The sequence below is a fragment of the Carcharodon carcharias genome, chromosome 6, assembly GCF_017639515.1.
Source record: "Carcharodon carcharias isolate sCarCar2 chromosome 6, sCarCar2.pri, whole genome shotgun sequence".
NCBI classification, from domain to species: Eukaryota; Metazoa; Chordata; class Chondrichthyes; order Lamniformes; family Lamnidae; genus Carcharodon; species Carcharodon carcharias.
The window spans coordinates 87,072,555-87,095,644 of NC_054472.1; the positions used below are offsets into that span (position 1 = coordinate 87,072,555).

The 23,090-nt window shown below is 44.7% G+C and overlaps 1 protein-coding gene across 3 annotated transcripts in view; it reads right to left on the reverse strand.

Moving 5' to 3' along the window:
* The window catches only part of prex2 (phosphatidylinositol-3,4,5-trisphosphate-dependent Rac exchange factor 2), a 775,268-nt gene that overhangs the window by 467,301 nt on the left and 284,877 nt on the right, over positions 1-23,090 (reverse strand). For all 3 annotated transcript variants that reach the window (XM_041190559.1, XM_041190558.1, XM_041190560.1), the window contains exons 5-6: positions 11,556-11,657; positions 8,875-9,036 (exon numbers count right to left, since the gene is read on the reverse strand). In XM_041190559.1, the coding sequence (XP_041046493.1) occupies positions 8,875-9,036; positions 11,556-11,657 (264 nt within the window). The remainder of the gene's footprint in view (positions 1-8,874; positions 9,037-11,555; positions 11,658-23,090) is intronic.

Sequence of the window (23,090 nt, forward strand, 5' to 3'; positions counted from 1 at the left end):
TTAGCAAAGTGATGCAAAGAGTCATCAACACTATTTCAGGTAGCCCTTACTCACTAATAATCTGCTCACAAATGTTCAGATTGTTTTCCAGCAAAACCATTCACCTCATATTCCAGCCTTGGTCCAAAAAATGGTGGTGCCATTGCCAAATCTCCCACCAATAGCCATTATATGATCACATGAACTTACCAACTAAGAAAACAGTGGGACTGAAATTCAACCTTGATGATAGTATAAGGACAAGTGGTGGAAGATTAGCCATTCATTGTACAATGCTAATGGAAAGGAAAGTTAGGTGAGGTGCAACTACTTCCCAATTGTCTATTTTGCATCTCAGCTGAAGTTAAATTTCACCCCCTCATGTTATGAAATTACCACCAAGCAATAATAATCCATTTTGATTAAAGACTCCATTTATTACATTGGGTCAAAGCTTCCTGTCGCCAGATTGTTGGACTGAAGATGCACATCAGGGCGCTGTGGAAGCCCTGACACGTGGACCAACATGGGAATTGCCCAGGGAGTTAATACTTCTGACAGGCAATTCCCCTGCTCACCGGGACCCTTTGCGAATGACTCCAGCTCTGATTTAGATTTGGAGACTTTGAACAATTCTTCAGTACTTACCCAGGGAATTTTAGACAGATTAAAACCTAGACTAACACCTGGGTAACTTCACAACCGAACCACCACCCCCCCCCACCACATTCACCCCTCCCAACCATCCGATTACCCCAACCCGATCCAACTACACCCAATCACCTGACTCACTCCAACCATGCAACAACACTCCCTGACCTGACCATTCCCACGATCCGACCTGACCCAACTATCACTCGCGACGCAACCCAAATAGCCCCTGACCCAACCAGCTCCCTGACCCAACCTGCCTAAACCCTGACCAACCAATTAACCCCCAACCTGACCACACCCTGACCCGATCCAATCCGACTACACTGCAACCTGATCTGACCCGGCTAACCCCCTACACAACCCAACTACAGCCCTCCACCCCGAACAACCAACAAACCCCGGCCCAACCCCCAATCACGAATTGTTATTGTATATGTTGCAAAGTTGTTGGGTGTAGTTAGGTTGGGTCAGGGGTTAGTAGGGTCAGGTCAGGGGTTAGTAGGGTCGGGTCAAGGGTTAGTCGGGTCAGGTCGGGGTGTAGTCAGGTTGGGGGGTTAATTGGATGGTCAGGGGTTAGGTGGGTCGGGTCAGGGGTTTAGTCTTTGTAGCGCTTTAATACAACTGAGTGGCTTGCTAGGCCATTTCAGAGGGCATTAAAGAATCAATTGCATTGCTGTGGGTCTGGAGTCACATATAGGCCAGACCAGGTGAGGACGGTAGATTTCCTGCCCTAAAGGGCATTTGTGAACCAGATGGGTTTTTACGACATTATAAAAGCAAAATACTGTGGATGCTGGAAATCTGAAACAAAAACAGAAAATGCTGGAAAAACTCATGGTATCTGTGGAGAGGAAAAAAAAGTTAATTTATATAAAACTTATAGCTTTGAAGAAGGGTCATATGGACTCGAAATGTTAACTGTTGTGGATTTTTATGACAGTGGTGTTGTGGTCGCTATTACTAAGGATAACTTTTAATACCTGATTTATTAATTAAATTTTGATTCCACATCTGCCATGGTGGGATTTGAACTCGCATCCCCACAGCATTAGCCTGAGTCTCTGGATTACTATTCCAATGACATGACCACTACACCATCGCCTGCCGAACATAACATATTCTACGAGCACAAAATTACCGTGATTGAAGTATCAGGAGAGAATACTGAGCTTTCTGTGGTTAGATTTTTTGTCCCCAACAGCTGTAAAGGGCAAGCTAATTCTAGAACTCTGACGAAACTTAACATTAAAACAGATCCTTACCAAAACAGGAGGGATCTGGCCCAGGTGGAATACAATCAAGATTAGCAGGTAAAACAGTAAATGAGTAGGAGGGGCATCAAAGCAGAAATAGTTCAGATACAGACTAGACACATTCCCATGGAGTAGGAAGGCTAGGAAGGGTGACAAAACTAGAGATCTCTGGATGGCAAAAGATATAGAGATTAAAATGAAACAGAAAATGAGGGTTGCGATAAATGTTAGGTTCATAATTCGGTGGAGAATCAAGCAGAAACAGTAAAGGAGAAGGTAGGAGTAAAATTGAACAGAATATAAATAGATAAAGAAGAGATGTATAAAAGGTTGACAGTCCTCCAAGTAGAAAAGTCACTTGGTCTCGATGGAATGCATCCCAGCTTGCTGAGGGAAGTAAGGGTGGAAACTGTAGATGCTCTTGCCACAATCTACTAATCATCCTTAGATATGAGAGTGGTGCAAAGGACTGAAGGATTGCAAATGTTTCACCCCTACTCAAAAAGAGAGAGATAAACCCAGCAACTAAAGGCCAGTCAGCCCAATAATATTGGTGGTAAACATTCAGACAATAATCCAGTACAAATTAATTCACACTCGGAAAAATATGGGTTAATAAACGAAAGCCAGCACAGATTTGTTGAAGGCATAGTGTGTTTGACCAACTTGATTGAATTCTTTGATGCAGTAACAGGGAGATTTAATTATGTTTGCCTAGTTGATATGGTGTCTATGGACATTCAAAAAATCATTGCCAAAGGACCACCTAATACAAATAAAACTACTCTGCAGGTCTCCAGCATCTGTGGAGACAGAAACAGACTTAATAGTTTGAGTCAAGTACCATCCTTCTTCAGAACCACATAATAGACTTGCTTGAAAAATTGAAGCCCATGGGATTAAAGGGACAGTGGGCAGAATTTTCCATTCTGGAGACAGTGGCAGGCTGGAAAGTCAACGTGATTCCAGCTGGCAGCAGGGCAGGTAAAGACATGAGATCTTCTGCTTTATGAACCAATTAATTATGCATCAGTGAGGAGCTGGACGAATCTCATGCCGGAACAGGCTCAAAGTCACCTGCCCTGCCATTACCTCATAGGATCAAAGATCACGGTGCCATCTTACAATTGTTCCTAGATAGACATTCAGTCATTGCAGGACAGGAGCTCCACACTACTTCTCTAGGGTCCTTGCAGCCTCAGTTCTTACTAGAGAGGTTCACAGATGTGAGCAACCACATCCCAAGACATACAAGGGGTCTCCGGCATTGCCTTTAAGAGCACTGCCTATGATACATCCATGGCTGGGCCATGCTTGCCATTGCAATGGTCTATTTCACCAGCCTCCTGACTTTAAAGAGGCGCTGCTGCCTCTTGCTGCTCATGCGATGAGTCCTCCTTCTCCCCATCTGGATGAGAGCCATTACCAGGGCAGGGTTGACTGCAGCCTGCATCATCAACACCTCAGTGGATGTGTGAATGAATTGAAGTGCTACATTGAGTGAGCATGTTCTTTCCAGGCTTCCCTCCAACTCAAAGCCAATAGGCCAGTGCCAAGCCTTTTGCCTGATCTCCATTTTTAAAAATTCATTCATGGGATGTGAGCTTCACTAGTTGGGCCAGCATTTATTGCATATCCCTAGTTGCCCTTGAGATGGTGATGGTGAGCTGCCTTCCTGAACCGCTGCAATCCATGTGGTGTTGGTACACCTGCACTGCTGTTAGGAAGGGAATTCCAGGATTTTGACCCAGCAACAGTGAAGAAACAGCGATATATTTCCAAGTCAGGATGGTGAGTGACTTGAAGGGGAACTTCCAGGTGCTGGTGTCCCCATCTATCTGCTGCCCTTGTCCTTCTAGATGGTGGTGATCATGGGTTTGGAAGGTGCTGTCGAAGGAGCCTTGGTGAATTCCTGTAGTGCATCTTGTAGATGGCACACACTGCTGCTACTGTACATTGGTGGTGGAGGGAGTGAATGTTTGTGGATGTGGTGCCCTGCTTTGTCCTGGTGCCAAGCTTCCTGAGTGTTGTGGCAGCTCCACTCATCCAGGCAAGTGGGGAGTATTCCATCACACTCCTGACTTGTGCCTTGTAGGTGGTGGACAGGCTTTGGGGAGTCAGGAGGTGAATTACCCGTTGTATGATTCCTAGCCTCTGACCTGCTCTTGCAGCCACAGTATTTATATGGCTAGTCCAGTTCATTTTCTGGTCAATGGTAATCCCCATGATGTTGATAGTGGGGGACTCAGTGATGGTAATGGTATTGAACATCAAGGGGCGATGGTTGGGTTCTCTTCTTGTTGGAGATGGTCACTGCCTGACACTTGTGTGGCGCGAATGTTACTTGCCACTTGTCAGCCCAAGCCTGGATACCATCCAGGTTCTGCTGCATTTGGACATGGCAATCCCATGTTGTGGCATCCCCATCCCACCCCTTCCAGGTAAAAAACATCTTGGAGGACCAGAGATGGTTGTTCCTCCCATTTGTATATGAATGTGTATAAGTGATGAGAGCCTCGTGCAAGAAGCCTCACCCAGACACTTTTCCACTTGTCTCCAATGCCATCAAGACTCTATAGAGAGACCATCGCCTTAGCAGTATAGACAGACTAACCGCATGAGCTTTTGTCAGCCAGGGTCATTCACCCAGGAGGATGGACATTTGGAGTCACAAATTGGCTGCCCTCCACCAGATGTGCCCCTAAGAGGCATCCACCTCCTTCCCTCCTTTCATCTCTGCCCCTGACTGCAGCCAATGGCAAATGGCACACAATGAACGGCAGCTCCACACTTTGCTGGGATCTCAATGGTATGAGAGCCATGAGCTGGGAACTTATCTGCTGCAACACAGGCTTCACCATGGAGACGAAAACACAACTGAGCAATGTTGACATCCAGTTACCTTATAAATAGTCAGGTGCCCTTTTAGTCGCCCACTTGTGCTGACATAAAAACATAAGAAATAGGAGCAGGATTAGGCCATTCAGCCCTTCGAGCCCACTCCACCATTCAATGAGGTCATGGCTGATCTTCTAATTCAACACCATTTTCCTGCACTATTCCCATATCCTTTAATGCTTTTAATACGTAGAAACATATCAATCTCAGCCTTGGACATACTCAGTGACTGAGCCTCAATAGCCCTCTGGAGAGAGGAATTCCAAAGATTTACCACCCCCTGAGTGAAGGAATTCCTCCTTATCTCAGTCCTAAATGTCCTGCCCCTTATTCTGACACTGTGTCCCCTGTTCTAGACACCCCAGCCAAGGGAAACATCCTTCCTGCATCTACCCTGTCGAGCTCCGTAAGAATTCTGTATGTTTGAATGAGGTCACCTCTCATTCTTCTAAACTCCAGAGAATAAAGGCTCAGTCTATTTCATCTTTCCTCATAGGGCAATCCCTCCATCCCAGGAATCAATTTAGTGAACCTTTGTTGCACTCCCTCAATGGCAAGTATAACTTTCCTTTGTTAAGGAGACCGAAGCTACTACAATATTCAAGGTGAGGTCTCACCAAGGCTTTATATAATGGCAGGAAGACACCATTACTCCTATACTCAAATCCTCTTGCAATAAAGGCCAACATACCATTTGCCTTCCTAATTGCTTGTTGTACCTGCACGTTAGTTTTCAGTGACTGGTGAACAAGGACACACAATTCCCTTTGAAGTTCAATACTTCCCAGCCTCTCACCATTTAAAAAATGCATTGCCTTTCTGTCCTTCCTACCAAAGTCGATAACCTCACAATTTTCCACATTGTATTCCATCTGCCAAATTTTTGGTCACTTGCTTAGCTTCTCCAAATCCCCTTGAAACGTTTGCATCCTCCTCACAACTCACACTTCCATCTAGTTTTATGTCATCTGCAAACTTGAAAATATACATTTAATCTGCACATCCAAATCATTGACAGAGATTGTGAAGAGCTGGGGCCCAAGCACTGATCCTTGCAATACCCCACTAGTCACAGCATGCCAAACTAAAAATGATCCATTTATTCCTACTCTCTGTTTTCTGTCTGTTAACCAGTTGATGGGGAACTTAATTTGGAAGACAAACTTAATTCCGGCGGGTTGACATTTTAATTAGCATGCATGAGACGCTAATGAATGCAAACGGGGTTACTGGCATTGTTCATCAGAAAACTCGAACCCCCTTGGAAGTTGAGAGAAAAAACTTTGCACAATTTATCCCGAGAAACAGATTTTTTGCCTCCTGCCAGATTAAGTGCCCCACCCACCATGATTCCTGGGAAATTCGCCGAGTATCTCCATGCATACAAAATTGGCTAAGGGAGAGAAAACAGAGAGTAGTGGTGAACAATTGTTTTTCAGACTGGAGAGAAGTGTGCACTGGTGTTCCCAAGGCTTGGTGTTAGGACCACTGCTCTACTTAATACATATTTATGATCTGTATTGCCAAGTTCAATAGTTGTTGATATGAAACTCAGAAATGTAGAGGATAGAAACAGCCTTCAGGATCACGCAGACTGGTAAAAAGGGCACACACATAGAATCATGGAAGTTTACGGCACAGAAAAAGGCCATTTGACCCATTGTGTCTGTGCCAGCCGAGAAACGAGCCACTCAGCCTAATCCCACTTTCCAGCATTTAGTCTGTAGCCCTGCAGGTTACAGCACTCGAGGTGCATATCTAGGCCCCTTTTAAATAAGTTGAGGATTTCTGCCTCTACTACCCTTTCAGGCAGTGAGTTCCAGACCCCTACAACCACCTGGATGAAAAAATATTTCCTCAATTTCCCTCTAATCTTTCTACCAATCACTTTAAATTTATGCCCCCTAGTTACTGACCTCTCTGCTAAAATAAATAGGCACTCTATCCAGACCCCTCACAATTTTGTACACCTGAATCAAATCTCTCCTCAGCCTCCTCTGTTCCAAGAAGAACAACCCCAGCCTATCTAATCTTTCCTCATAGCTGCAATTTTCCAGTCCTAGCAACATCCTCATGAATTTCTCTATGCCCTCTCTAGTGCAATTACATCCTTTCTGTAATGAGATGGCCAGAACTGCACACAGTACTCAAGTTATAGCCTAATGTTTTATATAGTTCCAGCATAACCCCTCTGCTCTTATATCCTCTGCCTCAGCTAATAAATGAAAGGATTCCATATGCCTTCCATATGAAATTTTCATAAGAAGGAAGAGGAGATGCACTATGAACTAAATAGCACAAATTTAAAGGGGGTGCTGTAACAGAGAGACCCGAGGATCTATGTACACAAATATTTGAAGTTGGCAAAACAATTTCATATGGCTGTTAAAAAGGCACACAAGATTCCTTAGCTTAATGAACAGCCACAGAATGTTGTAATATGGGTTCTTTAGTTATCTCAATGATGAGGTCTTGAAACTTGGATAATTGAACATGGATCCTTTATTGTTAACCTTTACCTATTTATAGATCCAAGGTGTGGTCATGCATGGAGCTGTTGTCTTCATGCAGGCTGGTTCCAGAGTGTTCTCTCTAGACTATTCCCTCTGAGTCTATTACTACATAACACTATGCATCATACCATGGACAGTGCTATTCTCCAGTCCCACATTAACCATTGCTCTGCTAAGCACCTTTACATTACAATGGCACCTTTACAATACAATTGCATGCAGGCATATCATACAACATAGAGTATACAAGCAAGGACGTTATTTTAATCTTTATACAACACAGGCTTGGCCCCCATTTTTTAAAAAAATATTCATGGTATATGGTATATGGGTGTCACTGGCATTGCCAGCACTTATTTCCTATCCCTAATTGCCCTTCAGAAAGTTGCAGGGAGCCACCTTCTTGAACATCTGCAGTCCATATGATGTAGGTATTCCCAGAGTGCTGTTAGAGAGAGATTCCAGGATTTTCACCCAGTGACGGTGAAGTAACAGCAAAATACTTCCAACTCAGAATAGTGAGCGACTTGAAGGAGAACCTGTAAGTGGTGTTCTCATGTACCTGCTGCCCTTGTCCTTCTAAGTGTTAGAAGTGTTTGGAAGAGCTTTGGCAAGTTTTGCAGTGCTTCTTGTAGATAGTATACACCGTTGCTACTGTACGCTGGCTGCGGAGGAAATGAATGGTTAGGGTGGTGGATGCGGTACCAATAAAATGAGTTACTTTGTCCTGGATGATATTGAGTTTTCTTGATTGTTGCTGGAGCTGCACTCATCCAGGCAAGTGGAGAGCATTTCATCACACTTCTGACTTATGCCTTGCAGATGGTGGACAGGCTTTGAGGAGTCAGGAAGTGAGTTATCTGGAATATTGTGGCCAATTCTGGGCACCATACTTTGGAAGAATGTCAAGGACTTGAAGAGGGTGCACAGAGGATTTATTAGAATGGTACTAGGAATGGAACACTTCAGAGACTAAATAGACGAGAGAAACTGGAGCTGTTCTTTTTAGACCAGTGATGACTTAAAGGCAATTAGACAGAAATCTCAAAATCATGAAGGTTTTAATTGAGCAAATAAAGAAGCTGAAAAACTTGAGGACGCAGATTTAAGGTAATTGGCAAAGGAACCAGAGTGATACAAGAGGGAAAAAATTACTCTCTGAGTTGTTATCATCTGGAACGTACTGCCTGAAAGCAGGGTTAACAATAACCTTCAAAAGAGAACTGGGTTCCTTGAAAAGGAAATAATTCCAGGGCTATGGAACAAAAGTGATAGAGTGGGACTAACTGGTGAGCTCTATTAAAGAGTTTGCACAGACACAAAGTGCCAAATAGCCTCCTTCTGTATTGTATCATTCTATTATTCAAAGAAAGGTATTCAAAGAAAGCATATTTTGCCATACAAGAAAATAATGATCTTTAAAACATTGGCATATTTTGTCATAAATGAGACATCTCTAAAATTTCAAATCTCTAGATCAGCTAAAAATTCAATCAGGGAAAGGTGTCTGGAACCTGCTCAAATCATAGCTTTAAATTTGGAATTGTAAAAATTTAAACTAGGAAAAATATTTATACCTCCCATCCTTCTATATGAGACTGCCATTCTTCCAGAACTTCTAGTTTTTCCATTTGTCTCTTGGCTTCATTGATGGTGGAGCACACAGTTTTCATGGCCTGCAGAGCCTCAATTACTGCTGCACAGTCATTATGCCTTCTTGGTGTCCTCTTCATCAGTTCCTAAATAAAAGTAGAGGTGCATTTCCTCAAAAAACTAGTTCTTAAAAATGTTAACAACTTTCGGCAAAGCACAGGAAATGAGATATTTTCCGCTTGGAGTTATTTCTTTATGAAGAAGTGTTCGGTAAACACTTTTTAGCAAGGTTGAGAAGCCAGCATAATTTCATTACAACCACTTTAATAATAACCAATTATGCGCTTTGATACAATTCTCTACATTTTTTATTGGCAAGCAAATGGAAAATGTTTGCTGACTTTTTCCCGATTATGGTACCCAATTGTATGTCTTTTTATTTCTTTGCAGGTTGTGGCAAGTTGCAGGTAAGGCTAGTGTTTATTCTCCATCCCTAATTGAGAAGGCAGTGGTGAGACACCTTCTTGAATACAACTGTATAGCTTCTCGGTCATTTCAGAGAGCAGTGAAGAAATAACCATGTTGCTGTGGATCACAAAATCACAGAATCAGTGAACTGTTATGGTGCAGAAGGAGGCACTGGCTCTCCAAATGAGCATTATGACTTAGTGCCATTCTCCTGCCTTTTCCATGTAACCATGCACATTGTTTCTATTCAAGTAATCAGCTAATGCCCTCTTGAATGCCTCGATTGAACCTGCTCCACCACGCTTCCAGGCAGTGCATGCCAGTCTCGAACCACTTGCTCTGTGAAAAAGTTTTCTCTCACGTCACATTAACTTCTTTTACAAACAGGGACAGTTTCTCCCTATCTACTCTGTTCAACCACCCTCTTAATTTTGAACACCTCTACCAAATCTGTCTTAGCCTTCTCCTCTTCCAAGGCGAACAGTCCCAACTTCTCCAATCTATCTTCATAATTGAAGTTTCTCATCCCTGGAACCATTCCTGTAAACCTCTTCTGCACTCTCTCTGCTATGTTCACATCCTTCCTAAAGTGTGACACCCAAAATTGTACACAATACTCCAGCTGAAGTCTAACTAATGTCTTTTACAAGTTCAGCATAACCTCCTTGCTTTTGTACTCTATGCCACTATTAACAAAACCTAGGATACTATATGCTTTATTAACCGCTCTCTCCACTTGTCCTGCCACCTTTAATAACTTCTGCACATATACAACCAGGTCCCTCTGCTCCTGCACACCCTTTAGAGGATGCCCTTTATTTTATATTGTCTTTCCATGTTCTTTCTACCAAAATGGATCACCTCACACTTCTCCATATTATACTTTATCTGCGCACTGCGTTAAATATAGGCCAGAGAGGGCAAGGAGAGCAGATTCCCTTCCTTAAAGGACATCAGTGACATCATGTGGGTATTTAAGACAATCTAATAGTTTCACATATGATGCTAGCTTTTTATTTCACATTTATTTAGTTAACTGAATGTAAATTCCCCAGCTGCCATGGTGGGAGTTGAGATCCTGATCATTAGACCAGGCCTCTGGATTACCAGTCCAGTAACATGACCACTGGAGCCTCAAAAAGTTGATGAGAAAAGGAATACAGCTTTAGAAATGTGGATGTGGCAGAGGCTCCTTAGAATCATCTGGGCAGAATGAAGAACCAATGAATTTCTTTGCAGGAAAATCAGAATCCAAACATTTCATGGGCTTTTAGCTGAAGTGAAGAAGTGAAATTGGGACACTGTGACCACTGGAAAATGTGGGGTGAAGAGTCTGGTGCTAGCAAAAATAGAAGGTGAAACATCAAGAATTAATAGGTCAGGTCAGAGAAGGACTGGATAGGTGGACAACATCAGAAACTGGGCGGAGGGAGGAATGACAGTGGAACGCAGAATTACAGTGAACGGAGGGAGGTGCCTATGGCCCCTTATGGACTATGACTAATTATAGATGCAACATGACCACTATTCTACCATACCCCAAAACTTCCCACTCTGCTATAAATTGCAAAAAATGATTAATTCATGGTTGTTCCAGATTAAAAATATAGAAAAAGAGACAAAAGCAGCAACCAACATCCATAATTCTTACATTAAAAACTAGAAAATTAATTAAGTATAGTAACTTAAACACCCTCACATCCCAATATCAACTATAGATACTAGCCTCCAAAAATATTCCATTCAACAAAAACATACACTTGCCTAAATAATTAAGTCTTAAGCAATTCCAAAGTCAGAAAAACACCTTGTTCCATTTATTTCTCCTTACTTGTGGAACTTGACTTTGTTAGGCTTAGCTGAGCCACATTCTAGGCAGATGCATCCGCACTAATTTTTAAGTTACTATTTTTCAGCAGGGTTGCTTGTGCTGCAGATTTATGAATATTCCAGTACTCTATACACAAGAGACTACACCAGCAATGCTGCCAAGTAACAGTGAAACTATGTTACGAAAAAGACACCAAATTAAGGAAAATGCATGCAAAATAGCAAATATTAATTTAAAAATATCTAAAGATCAATCCTGTCCTGGATACTAATTCATTCCTTGGGTGTGGGAGGGGAACTAGTACATTAATATATTCAAAATAGAAAATTGGTGTCAAGTAACAACTTATATCATTATCTTTAGTACCTTTAGCAGAAGTGGATACTTGCATATCCTTTGTATGGGAGCAACTAGATATCCTTCAAGTGGAACGTCAGGGTTCTTCCGTCCTGCCAGCAGCATGCAGCCCTTGTGTTTCAAGATGCAAAGTGACTAATTAGATCATACATAAATTGATAATTGCATAGTCTATTCCGCAGTTATCAAACAGTTCCTGTGCTGAAAAATCATTAGCAACTGCATTGACTACACATGCATTAAGTCAAAGCTGGCAAAATCAAAAATATCCTTTCGTTCTAGCCACCCTTTTGTATTTCCATAATTCATATTTTTAATGACATACTAGCATAGCAGATTTCCAATATGCTTCTTCACATGAAAGTGACATGTTTTGGAATTTAAAGTTTAGCAATGAGAACTTTAAAACTAAAGTCATTTTAATCAGGTAAAAGCAAAATACTGTGGATGCTGGAAATCTGAAACAAAAACAGAAAATGCTGGAAAAACTCAGCAGGTTTAGCAGCATCTGTGGAGAGGGAAACAGAGTTAATATTTCGAGTCCATATGACCCAGCTCTGAAGAAGGTTCATACAGACTCAAAACGTTAACTCTGTTTCTCTCTCCTCAGGTGCTGCCAGACCTGCTGAGATTTTCCAGCATTTTCTGTTTTGTTTCATTTTAGGGATTCAGGGATTGCAGGACTCTGGACATTTTTTTTAATTATGAAGACCAGTCTAAGGGTCAATAGCTAAACTGAAAGATACTCAAAGGTTGAAAAGAGTGTGAGAGATGAGGTCAATTACATAGCAGTGATAACTTGACACCAAGCTTATTGTCATATGTTAGAAGATTGTAGCAGGAAAGATACAGTAAACGAGGTAAGGAATTCCACAGTTTTTTGTAAGAGAACAAACAGGAGTACAAGAACATGTGGTGAGTTTTAATTTAATACAAGTGAGGTTGTAAGAAGGGAGAAAAATCTGTGGGACAGGAAATTTTCATTTGACAAGGAGTGGAAGGTCATGAAGTGAAAGAGGTTGAGCAGAGACGAGTGGAGCTGGCTGAAAGCTGGAAGCACAGTTGACAATATGTCAGTGACAACTGATCTGGATTTCTTCAGCTGTTTCATCAATGATATTCCTTTCATCATAAAGTCAGAAGTGGAATGTTGCTGATGATTGCACAATGTTCAGCACCATTTGCAACTCCAGCTATTGAAGCAGTCCATGTCCAAACACAGCAAGGCCTGGGCAATATCCAGGCTTGGGCTGACAAGTGGCAAGTAAGATTTGTGCCACACAAGTGTCAGGCAATGACCCATCTCCAACAAGAGAGAATCCAACCATTGCTGCTTGATGTTCAATAGCATTACCATCACTGAATCCCCCACTATCAACATCCTGAGGGTTACCATTGACCAGAAATTGAACTGGGCTAGTCATATAAATGCTGTAGAGACAAGAACTTGTCAGAGGTTAGGAATAGTGTGACGAGTAACTCACCTCCTGACTCCGCAATACCTGTCCACCATCTACAAGGCACAAGTCAGGAGTGTGATGGAATGCTCCCCACTTGCCTGGATGACTGCAGTTTCCACAATACTCAAGAAGCTTGACACCATCCAGGACAAAGCAGTCCGCTTGATTGGCACCACATCCATAAACATTCACTCCCTCCACCACCGACATACAGTAACAGCAGTGTGTACTATCTACAAGATGCACAGGAATTCACCAAGGCTCCTTTGACAGCACCTTCCAAACCCACAACCTCTACTGCCTAGAAGGACAAGGGCAACAGATGCATGGGAACACCAGCACATGGAAGTTCCCCTCCAAGCCACTCACCATCCTGACTTGGAAATATATCACCGTCCCTTCACTGCCGCTGGGTCAAAATCCTGAAACTACCTTCCTAATAACACTGTGGGTGTACCTACGTCACATGGACTGCAGCGGTTCAAGAAGGCAGCTCAACACCGCCTTCTCAAGGGCATCTAGGGATGGGCAATAAATGCTGGCCCAGCCAGTGAAGCCAACATCCCGTGAATTAATTTTTAAAAAAAATTTGGAGTGTGGTGACTGATCATATTAGTCAATGCATGAGAAACTGTCCTCTTTTGTACTATGGGAGTGAAATTGATCTCCACCAGCAGCACAAAAATGGGTTTGTAGCAAATGGGCAGCTGATTTTTCACCATGCCAGCGTTTATTCTCCACTGACTTGGTAAATATTGCCATCTTTAATTTCAAACCAGGTTAAAATGACAGGAAATAGGCCTCAACAAAGAGAATGAAATATCAGTCTATGAACTTCAGTGGAAAGAAGATCGGGCACAGTGAAATATCGGCTGTCAAACCCCATGAGCCTATTTTGCACTCCTGGCATTGGCCAATTGCATGCCCTAAGCGTCTGATTACTGCTGTGTGAAGGGAGGAATTACCAGCACATATAGTTTAGCTAGTATATATTTGATGGACCAGGCCTAAAGATCACAGCTGGCAGTGCACTAGACCGAACCATCTTCAAATGTTTCATCATTGGCTTTTCCTGCATCATAAGATCCTAAGTGAGAATGCTCACTGATGATTGCAATATTCAGTTCCATTTACAACTCCTCGGACTGAAGCAGTCTGTTCCCACCTGTAGCAAGACCTGGATAACATTCAGGCTTCAGCAAGTAACATCCACACCAAACAAATGCCAGGCAATATCATCTCCAACAAGAGACAGTACAACATCCTCTCCTTGACATTTAATAGCATTACCATTGTTGATCCCCCTCAATCAACATCCTACAGTCACCATTGACCAGAAATTTAACTGGACCAGCTGTATCTGCAACAGCAGGTCAGAGACTAGGAAATCTGTGGCAAGTAACTCACCTCCTGACTTGCAAAGCCCTTCCGACATCAAAAAAGCACAAGTTAGAAGTGTAATGCAATACTCTTCACTAGCCTGTATGCAGCTCCAGCCACACTTAAGAAATTGAACACCATCCAGAACAAAGCAGCCCAATCCACCACTGGTGTAAGTGACTAAAACATGTGTATTTCTACAAGATGCACAGTTGTAACTCACCAACTCATCAACAGGAATACCCAAACTCAGGACCTCTACCATGGGCAGAATCGTCCCAGGTTTGCTCTAACTGTGGTAGTAGGCGGGGAAAATGACATTTTTCCCGCTGGCTGCAATGGCGGCTTCTCACGCTGTATCATTCCAAATCCGCCATATCAATTATGCATTCCTGGGAAACACGCCGTTTCCTTGGCGGGCAGCCTCTCATTTGCCCGCCACGCCATCACTTCGCTGCTTCATCATGCCAGGCGCCACACTTAGAGTGCAGCTGTGTGCACAACTCTCAGCATTTCCAGCCAGAAATGCCATGCAGAAGACAGGACGGCCCCAAAAAGCAAAAAGACTGCAGCCCCCAGTGACATGTCCCTCAAGCACCTTTTGTACTTCGTGGAGACCCGTCATGATGTCCTCTGCCTCTGCTCTGGCGACAGGAGGGCCAACAGCATCACAAATCTGGCTTGGGAGGCAGTGGGAGTGGTGGTCAGTGCCAATGCCCTGCAAAAGAAGACAGCCACCCAGTGCAGAAAGCCAATGAATGATCTCTTCTGTTCCGCCAGGGTAAGCCATCTTCTCATCCCTCTTAACTCTCACACACAAACCCATCACACACCCACAGAGCTCTCACTCACTGCTGGTTCAAGGCACATCACCATTCACTCTCTCACACACACCCTTATTATCCTCATCCCATCCATGGGACCACTCACCACCCACATATGTCAGGCATACATATCATCTGGCCTGGCAGCAATCCTGGTTACACTCTCTCACTCTCTATTTTTGCACGACAAGCTGGCACACAACAACAGGGAGAGGTCGCTTACCGGTGGAGGAATACCTAATATCAAGGTCCTCTTGGACTTTGAAAATAGAGTCATTCAGCTGGCCGGTGAGGATCTGGACCGTTCCTGCGCTGACATGAGATCGGTGGTGCTCTATCAAGTGCGAATCCAGCAGTGCAACATCCATCAGACAACCATGCTGTGAGTGGTGGGTCCTGCCACACACTAATTATCTCTCCTTCCTTTCACAGGCACATCTGCCAAATGGCCAGGAGAGTCTGCGACCCAGGGCCTCCAATCAAGCCCCGTTGGAAGCTCAGAGGAGGAATCTGCTGAAACCCTCCCTGATGACCCTCACTGTGCTCACCCACACCTTCCACCAGCGCAGACTCACACACCTCGGAGGGACCTAACTTTAGGGTAGCCTCAGCATCACAATCTGGTGAGCACATCGCACTGTCTGATCTACAGCAGGCAGTGGCGGCAGGGACTTCCCAGGTCCCAGGCACTTGGAGCACAGCTGAAGGCCAGAAATTTGCTGAATCCAAGTCAGATGAGGAGCCTCTGGACTCGGTCATGTCTCAGCTGCTGGAGCTGTATAGGCAAGCTCAGGAACATCAGGAAGGGATGTCTGCTACACTCAGATTGCAAGGCATGATGGAGGAGTCTGTCCACCTTCAGGTTCAGTTGATAGTGCCGACATGCCACGCGCCGAGGTCAACATTGGTAGGATGGTGGCTGCCATGGAGACCTTGGGTCCAGGATGTCGCTCCTGCACCGCTGCTTGGGCTCAACTCCATCGCCAACGTTATTGTTGGCCTCCAACAGTGTGTACACGAGAGGGGTGTGGCACAGCCCGATCTCACTCCAGCTTCCTCTTCTCCTCAAGGTGGCAGCCAGGAGCCCTCAGGCACCCATAATGAAGAGGTTCAGCAAGTGTACTCCCTGGGGCCATTCACCCAGGTGACTCCGGGAGTGTCCGGCCCATCCAAATCCCCTCTTCCTGTGTCCCCAGTAGCTCCACTCCACAGGCCAAGGAGTGTGCCACTGCCACACAGCAGGACCCCGAAAGCAGCCTGGTGCCCTCCAGGTCTCGGCCCTTCAGAGGACACCTGCCAAGGTCATCATGGACAGGACGTAGTAGTCAGCAGGCTGTCTCCACCTCCACTGTGGATGGCTGGGGAACACCAAAACATAGCGGCAGATTAGGAAAGTTAAGAAGATGTAGTTGCATGGCCTGGGTATGGGTGTTAATCACTTGTACATAATGTTCACTATTGTCAATAAACTCCAAAGAATGTCTCCCTGCCTATGGTTCCTTGTTCTGATGAGCAACTTTCGTGTCACTCAGATGTGAAACCTTTCTGCACAGGATAAAGTCAGGTGTCTCAGTCCAGGGCTTATTCCCTGTGCTTTGTGCAGCCTTCAGATAAAACTGATGGTCCGGCCTCACAGTCCCTGGACATATTAGTGATGCCTGCACCTCCACAGCACTTGTCATTGATGCCAGAATGTTGGGGGCAGACATCACAGAGTTCCATCATTCTCTGTGTGTGCTCTCAGCACCTTTAAGATCGGACTGGCCCCCCATCTCTTCAACATCTGTGACCAGTGATGCTGTGCTCCTGAAGGTGTCAGGTGCCCAAGTCAGACAAAGGATCAGATGCTTTTAAAGTTTCATGGCTGCATCTCTATGATCACAGAGTGTAAGCGAGCTGCCCTCAGCCAGACAGGAGTCAGACATTCTCAGAGACTATGTGAAGATCTATAGAGTGTCCTCACTGCATGTCGTCATCACCCTCCTGCAATTGAGTGAGTATTAGGGCCTCCACTGCATATCCATGACAGGAGCATTATCACAGAGGGTATGTGTGTTGCCATAAGCCAAATGTTCATGGATGAAATATGACAATCTATTTTGTCTCCTCACTGCACGCTGCTATCATTCTCCACAAATCTAGCAGCTATAGAATCACAGAAGGGCCTCCGGAGTACGCCTGCCTTATCTGGCCAGTGCTAGGGCCTCATCGCCGTCATCATCGCCTTCGAGGGCCTCCTCACCTAATCACTGTCTTCGAGGGCCTTCTCACCCTAATCACCGTCAACATCCACCTCAGCATCTCCTCCTCAGCCAGCTCCTCTCCCCATTGCAGCGCCAGGTTGTAAAGGATGCAGCAGGTGACAACGATGCTTGACGCTCTCTGCGGACTATATTGCAGGGCTCCACCAGACCAGTGCAGGCACCAGAACCTCATTTTTAGCATCCCGATGGTTTGCTCCACTAAGTTACTAGTTGCAGCATTAGTCTCGTTATCCCTTTGCTCTGATGCAGCCTGAGGCCGTCAGACAGGTGTCATCAGCCATGTCCTCTGCGGGCACTTGTCCCCGAGGAAGCCCCTGCGGTTGACATAGTTGACGGCTTGTTGCAATGGACATCTAAGTGCCACATGAGTCAAGTCAATTGCACCCTGCACCTGTGGGAAACCCGAGATCTGGGCAAATCCAATTGCTCTTATATCCTGGCTCTCCTGGTCCCAGGCGAAATGCACAAAGTTGTATGCCCTCACAAAGATGGCATCAATGACCTCATGGATGCTTTTGTGGGCCGAAGGTTGTGAGATCCCACAGAGGTCACCTGAGGAGCCCTGAAAGGAGCCACTGGCATAGAAATTGAGCACCACGGTCACTGTCAAGGCCGCTAGCAGCAGATACCTTCCATGTCCCTGTGGTGCCAAATCCTGCAGTAGCTGGCAGATGTGGTTGACCTCAACATGCACAGTCTTCGGTAACACTGGTTCTCGGTCATCTGCAGGAATGAAAGGCAGTGTCTATAGACCCTGGGTCTAACTAGATGTCGACCAATGACAGCTCGCTGGGGCTCTTCAGCGGCAGGTGTGGGAGCCCCAGCCGCCCCTTCTTCCCAGGGGTGCTGCTCCTCCCTCAGGTGCCTTCGTCGCCCCCACTCTCTGTACGCCATGAGGCACATAGCTAGTTGACTGGGCTCCATACTCCTGATGTACTCCTCTTGCAGGATGAAAGAGAGACATGTGCGTTAGCTTGGGTATACTAAGAACCTCTCTTGGTTAAGTCTGAAGGTCCCTTAACACATCCCGGGGAATGCCATCACTTAGATGGCCAGATGGCAATCACCACCGCCCCAGTCCACCTGACTGATTGGTGGCAGCCTTGCCCATTGGACTGCATGCTGTGCTCTCAGCTCAGGCGCAGGCATTCTACTAGCCCACACTGCAAGGCTGTACTGTTAACTTGAACCATGAGGGAGACTGGTCCAAACCTAAATGCTGACATTGCAAGGGATTGTGAGCTGCAGTGACTGCTCCACAGCCAGCTTTAGCAAGGAGATTGTACAATGTGCCCAGTTGTCCAACTGTTCTACAGTCCACTAAAACACTTATAACTTTGCTGTCTGTGTCCAAGGGGTGAAAAGCTCTGGAGCATTTGGTGGCACTTTCATGTCTCTGCATTGCTTGAGTGGACAGATATGCTAAAGGCCCAACTCCACGCATGTTAATGTGGCTATGTCTGAACAGTCTCAGCTGCAGAGGAATGGTCACTTCATGCAAGGTTTCCCTGGTACGTTCCTGCTTCCCACCCCACCACCCCACAAGTGCTTGTGCACTACATTCAACCACCAGGCAGCCTTTGCACTGCTCCCATGTCGCTTCAACCACAGGGCAAACCTTGCCCCCATCCCTCCAACACACCTCAAAGTTTACATACAACAAGTGACCCTGGCGAGCGCTGCGCAACGTTACTGTGGACTCACCTTCGAGTTCCCCTCAAAGTGCAGCCACTAAGTGTACGCTTTGTATATGCTGTTGTGAAACACATCAGCGTGATGGGCGATGATCCAGCGGTGGGGGTGGGATGATTCCAGCGGGCTGGCCTTATAATGATATGCAGATGTATTACAATGAGGTTCCCGACATACGATGGTGGGAAACGCTGCCCGCCATTGACAGGTTGAGCTGACGATTGCAAACTGGTTTCACAATGTTGTAAAACCGATTTCTGGCCCACTCGCCATATTGGTAATCAAGGATCTATCTAACTCTGTCTTAAAAATATTCAAAGATTCTGCTTCCACTGCCTTTTGAGGAAGAGAGATCTGAAGACTCACTACGCTTGGAGCTAAAAGGTTTTTCCACATCTCTGTCTTAAATGAGCGGCCCCTTATTTTTAAACCGTAACCCCTAGTTCATAATTCTTCCACAACACGAAACATCTTCTCGACATCCACTCTGTCAAGACCTCTCAGGATCTTAGAGGTTTCAATCAAGTCACCTCTTACTCTTCTAAACTCCAGTGGATATAAGCCTAACCTGTCCAACCTTTCCTCATGAGACAACCCACCCAGTCCTGGTATTAGCCTAGTAAACCTTCTCTGAACTGCTTCTAACGCATTTACATCCTTCTTTAAATAAGGAGACCAGTACTGTACACAGTACTCTAGATGTGTTCTCACCAGAAGCATAACCTTCCTACTTTTGTAATCAATTCCCCTCACAATAAACAATAACATTCTATGAGCTTTCCTAATTACTTGCTGTACCTACATACCAGGCTTTTATGATTCATTCACTCAGACACCCAGATCCCTCTGAATCTCAGAGCTCTGCAATCTCTCACCATTTAAATAATATGCTTCTTTCTTATTCTTCCTGCCAAAATGGACAATTTCACATTTTTCCACATTATACTCCTGTTGCCAGATCTTTGCCCATAAACTTAACCCATCTATGTCATTTTGTAGCCTCCTTACATCCCCTTCACAATTTACTTTCCTACCCATCTTTGTGTCATCAGCAAATTTAGCAACCATTCCTTCAGTCCCTTCATCCATTCTACAATTCATTTATATAATTGTAAAAAGTTGAAGCCCCAGCACTGATTCCTGTGGCACACAACTTGTTATATCCCGCCAACAGAAAAAGACCTATTTTTGGCTACCCTGTTTCCTGTTAGCTAGCCAATCTTCTATCGATGGCAATATGGTACTCCCTACACCGTGCGCTTTTATTTTCTGCAATGGCTTTTGATGTAGCACCTCATCAAATGCCTTCTGGAAATTTAAGTACAGTACATCCACCTTTATCTACAGCACATATGACTCCTTCAAAGTACTCCAAAAAATTGGATAACATGATTTCCCTTTCACAAAACCATGTTGACTCTGCCCAATTGCTTTGAATTTTTCAAAGTGTCCTGCTATAACTTCTTTAATAATAGCTCTGAACATTTTCACTATGACAGATGTTAAGCCATTTGGCTCGTAGTTTCCTGTTTTCTGTCTTTTCTCCTTTTTGAATAAAGGAGTTACATTTGTTATTTTCCAATCTAATGGAACCTTCCCTGTATCTAAGGCATTTTGGAAAATTAAAACCAATGCACCAACTATCTCAGTAGCCACTTCTTTCAAGAGTCTAGGGTGAAGTCCATCAGGACCTGAGGATTTGTTGGCCCACAGCTCCAATAATTGGCTCAATACCACTACTCTGATGATTGTGATTTTCCTGAGTTCCTCCCTCCCTTTCACTTCCTGGGGAAAAATTATCCCCCTGTCTGGGGGGAAGTGCGGGAGTTGGCGAGTGTGGCTCCGATCGGTGCTCCCGATTGGAGGCGTGCCGCCATTTTATGTGTGTGGGCTAATTAAGGCCCGCCCAGCGTGACATCTGCTCAAAAGCGCTATGCATTCCCTGTGCGGGCGGAGGGGAGATTCTTTCAGCCAGGAGTGAGCTTTTTCGCACGTGCAAAAGAGCGCACAGGTCTCCCTGAGGCAAAGTGCTGCCTCAGGGAGATCGGCTCAGGTTTCAAATTTGTAATGCAAATGATAAAAAAAATTCCTGACATGCCCCTTCATGTGACACTGTCACATGAGTTGGGACATGTCCATAACTTTTAATAAAGCCTTTAATAAAAATTTAAATACCCTCGTGAAACCTTATCCTGCCCGTGGACGAGATTTCATGCTTTTTCCGAAGCCCGCCAGAGCTCCTGGCCTACCCGTCAACCTTAAGGTTGGACAGGAAGGTCCATTAATGATTTTAATCAGTTTTCCAGTGGCCTCAATAGGCAGTTGACAGGTCGGCAGGCACGCAGCTGCGCCCCTGTCGACCTGAAAATAGAAATGGCATGGGGTGACACTGGGAGTTCTACCTGATGTCATCCCGTGTCATTTTACGTGTCGGCAAGCGGGCCCCACCCCCGCTCACCGACCGGAAGATCCTGCCCCTGATTTACAGCTATTTCTGGGTGTTACTTGTCACCTTTATATTGAAGACCGATGCAAACCACCTGTTCAATTCACCTGCCATCTCTTTATTTTCCATTATTAATTCCAAGACTCATTTTCTATAGAACCAGTGCTCACTTTTGAAAAATTCTTTCTTCTTTAAATATCTATAGAAACTCTTACTATCCATCCTTATATTTCGAGCTATCTTTCTCTCGTACTCCAATTTTTCCCACTTTTTTAATCTTTTTCTCGTTCTTTGCTGTTCTTTATATTCTGTCCAATCTGCTGACCTACCACTTGTCTTTGTGCAATCATGGGCAGCATTTTCCCGTTGGCGAGAGGGTCACCACACGTCAATTAGATTTTCAATTCGGCGGCATCCCAGCCAAGTCGGCTGTGCGCCTGCCGAACTGTCAAAGGCCTATTAAGGCCATTTAAAACCTAATTAACTCAATTTAATAAACTGCCTGTCCAACCTTAAGGTTGGTGGGCAGGCAAAGAGCCCAGGCGACCTTCACATTTTTCATGAAACCTCGTCCACAGGCGGGATGAGGTTTCATGAAATGTTTTAAAATCGAATAAAAATTTTTACATTTATTCTTTGGCATGTGCCAGCTCATGTGCTAGTGTCACATGAGGGGACATGCTTTAAAAGTTTAAAAATCCTTTATTTAAAAGTTTAACACTGAAACAGATCTCCCTGAGGCACAGAGGTGCCTCAGGGATATATCTGCACAGGGCAACACAGGGAACTACTCAGGGAATCCCCCCCAATTGCCCACACAGGGAGCACTCAGCACTTCCGGGTGCACCCGCCCACGTAAAATGGCGGCGCTGACCTGATCGGGGGCGCTGATCGAGTTCACGCCCACCCAGCACAACCCCCCCGACAAGGGGAAATTTCTGGCCTATACGCTTTTTCTTTAACAAAAACAAAAATAGCTGGAAAAACTCAGCAGGTCTGACAGCATCTGCGGAGAGGAATACAGTTAACGTTTCGAGTCCGTATGACTCTTCATCAGCTCATAATTGCCCTTATTTAAGTTTAAAATACTACTCTCGGACCCATTCTTCTCTCCTTCAAACTAAATGGAAAATTCAATCATATTATGATCGCTGCCGCCTCAGGGTGCCTTCACTATGAGTTTATCAATTAATCCTATCTCATGGAACAACACCAGGTGTAGTATAGCCTGCTCTCTGGTTGGCTCCAGAACGTGCTGTCCAAAGAAACTATCCTGAAAACATTCTATGAACTCCTCATCTATGCTACCTCAGCCCATCTGATTTTTCTAGTCTATATGTAGATTAAAACCCCCATGAATATCACTGTACCTTTCTGATAGGCTTCCATTATCTCTTACTTTATACTCTGTCCTACCATGTAGTTACAATTGGGAGGCCTGTACGCCACTCCCACAAGCGATTTCTTGCCCTTTCGTT